Genomic DNA, 3,010 nt, shown 5'->3' on the forward strand with positions numbered 1-3,010 from the left:
ATGGCCTAAGTCCTTAATTGAAAAGTTTCTATACCTGCTAGTGCAATGGCCGATGTCAAGCGTGTGATTTAGGCCGTTTTATTTTTGCCTAAGTCAAGACAAATGTGACTTAGGCAAAAAATAAAACGGCCGAAGTCACACGCTTGACATAAAATGCAACTGTAAGTCAGGCCTAAGTCACAATGGCATGTTCATAAGTTGGCCTAAGTCATCTAATCATGTTACATAATTGACAGACAGTGTTATTTGTATGTCTATAGTAATATATTGTCATAACATTTTTTGTGGAATGATTAATAAATATCATATATTCTGTATTTGGTTCCGTTATTTTTTTTAATGTTTTCTGAAAAACTTAAAAGTGACAGGCCATTATTTTAAGAGATTTAATAGATGTGGGTTTGATATAAGGCCAAAGCTTTCTTTAAACTTCTAGGCAGATATATTGACCTAATGCATTCATTTGCAAGAAAATGACAACAGAGTTGGACCATAAGTAGCCTAATACTACTAGCACTTGCCCCCCTTAGATGCACAGCACTTTGGTCATTTTTCAGTAAGAAACAATTAAGCTCAGTATGGACTATTTTCTCTTATGTGTGCCCAAAGGCTATATAGCCTATAGGCTATAAATAAAAGGCTTTGCATGAAATTCAATCATATGGAAGGAGAGTACATGTCATCAGGCTAGGCTATAAATGCTACATAATGCATGAGTAAAATTTCGTTACGTCATGAATTTAAAAGCAAAAATATTTATTCATGATAAGACAGGAAATATAATTTACAGAGTGGCGATGGAAAAATACATCTACATTATAGGCTATAACAGCAACAACATACAACATGTTTAGTCTTTGGTCTCAGAACACAGCTGTTTCTCATTTCACGGCAAACTTCGGGAATTAACGACTCGAATCCCTGAGGTTTGACAACTTTAAAGTGCAAAAGATGCGCAAAAACGTCTCTGGTCTCTGTCTAAATCCCCGGTTAGAGAATCTCATGCGTGGCATAACATGACGGCACATACAGGCCGTTCCTGGAAGCCCAGTCAGCCCACAGCTTGCCAACCTGCGCGCTGGCGGGGTGGTAACTGTCCAGGGGTTTCTTCACAGTCTCGGACGTGGCTGTTTCTGCCAGGGACCAGATTTTGGGTTTCTGGCTGCTCATATTCTCTTTACTCTCCAAAGCTGATGCCGTGCGCGCCGAGACGCTCTTGTCCACTTTCTTCCCAAGTGCAAGCTCACTGTCTGTTTGTTCCTTGTGCGACAGCTGCGGCATCTCCAAACGCGCGTCCACAGGTGTCGAGCTGACCACCAGCGCGTCCTCATCTGCGTCTGCGCTATGGTCACCTCGAGGCTCGGTCTCATCCAACGCATTCTCATCTTCCTCGCTCTCGCCCTCCTCATGCTCCTCCTCGTCCTCTTCGTCTGACTTGCCCGGCTTGCACGCCCAGCTCACCCGGTTCTCCTTCTTCAGTCGCCGCCTGGCGTTGGCGAACCACGTGGACACCTGCGTCAGGCTCATCTTGGTGATGATGGCGAGCATGATCTTCTCGCCCTTGGTGGGGTACGGGTTCTTCAGGTGCTCGTTCAGCCAGGCCTTGAGCGCGCCGGTGCTCTCTCGCGTGGCCACCTTGGCGACCCTGCCGGGGTCCTCGCCGGCTGCTCCCGGCCGGTACGGCGGGTAGAACGGGCCCCCTCGAGCCAGGAGCGCGTGATGGTATGGAGATGCAGCCTTTAAGTCGAAACCGTTGTTCTGAAAATGGAGAGAAGGAACGTTTTAATTTAGACTTTAGAGCCAGTGATGAGGAACAGCGTCCGTGCGTAATTACGCACAGCGCAGAGCGCTGCGCTATTCCAAGATTGATAGATCTATTAGGCAGGGATACAGTGAAGGATAAATCGGAGCTCATGTAAATGAGTGTGGAATAGAGTTTATTACTACGTAATGCTTGTCTGAAAATCGACTGATAGGCTACTAGCTAGTGGGTGTTCACTGACTGGAGGTCGTTTACCAACGTTTTATTTATCACATAGCCACTTTTAACTTTTCATGCAATGACCAAACTCCAGTGTAACATTGTGAATCATATCCTTAACTTACCATGTGTGAGATGTGCCTGTGGTGTGGGTAGGGGATGAAGTTGTATCCCTGTAGTCCCGAGTACGTGATGGGGACCCCGGCGGCTGCCATCGCTGCCAGGTGCTGAGCCTGTTGCTGCTGCAGCGCGGCCGGGTTAGGGCAGCCCAGCAGCGGGATCTGGTATCCAGGCGGCATGCTGACGGTGCTCCTCTCCAAGAAGAAGTTGCCAAATCCAGTTTGTGATGCGGGCATCTTTCCTGCGTGCCAGCTGTTCGGGTTTGAGTGGCAATCCCGCCTCCTGCTCCGTTTATATAGGCTACGCAGCTGCCAGAGAGTGTGTGTGTGTGGGGAGGAGGGGGGGAGGTCCCTCTAGTGTTGACTGACAGCCCCGTTCAAAAGCTTTCACTGGCCGCAAATCCCATCAAAGGAGCCCTCCGCTGTTCCTTTTAACGCTATCGTAAAGAGGCTAATATGTTCATACTTATCCCCACACAATCATTTATGTCGAATAATTAAATTTCACTTCAAATTCAACAATTTCTCTAGAAAAGGTGCCTGTTAATACCCCGTCATTAATAATGTAATTTAGGCTAGTAAAAGAGAAATAGCAATGAGACTTTCAGAGGCTTCTTTGTTAATTTCATATATATATAGGCTATCATCAGCGCTGTTTCAAAATATTCCAACACTTTTTTTTCCAAAGCTAGCCTAGATTTGCCAGAAGGCCAACAAGAAAGGCAATTTGACTTGACTGGAATTTAATTTAATTGGCAGCTAACATCTCATGGCGACAATTGTATTTGATGTTGATAAGACTCCATGTCTAGCACTGGTTAGAAAATCACTTGAATTCAGTAACAACATCATGTCTCTGTCTTCTGACACCCAAGCGTCGCCTACTGTTCTCTACAGCTTGTCGTCAATT

At 45.8% G+C, this 3,010-nt stretch overlaps 1 protein-coding gene across 1 annotated transcript; it reads right to left on the reverse strand.

Annotated features, from left to right (window-relative positions):
• Positions 1-990: 990 nt before the first annotated feature.
• Positions 991-2,337, reverse strand: irx7 (iroquois homeobox 7; the record flags this gene model as incomplete). The annotated part of the gene is made up of 2 exons (XM_083656981.1): positions 991-1,758; positions 2,107-2,337. The coding sequence occupies 2 exons, from the start codon at positions 2,335-2,337 to the stop codon at positions 991-993; spliced, it is 999 nt and encodes a 332-aa protein (XP_083513107.1).
• Positions 2,338-3,010: the final 673 nt, after the last annotated feature.

The sequence above is a fragment of the Poromitra crassiceps genome, assembly GCF_964638095.1.
Source record: "Poromitra crassiceps genome assembly, chromosome: 20".
NCBI classification, from domain to species: Eukaryota; Metazoa; Chordata; class Actinopteri; order Beryciformes; family Melamphaidae; genus Poromitra; species Poromitra crassiceps.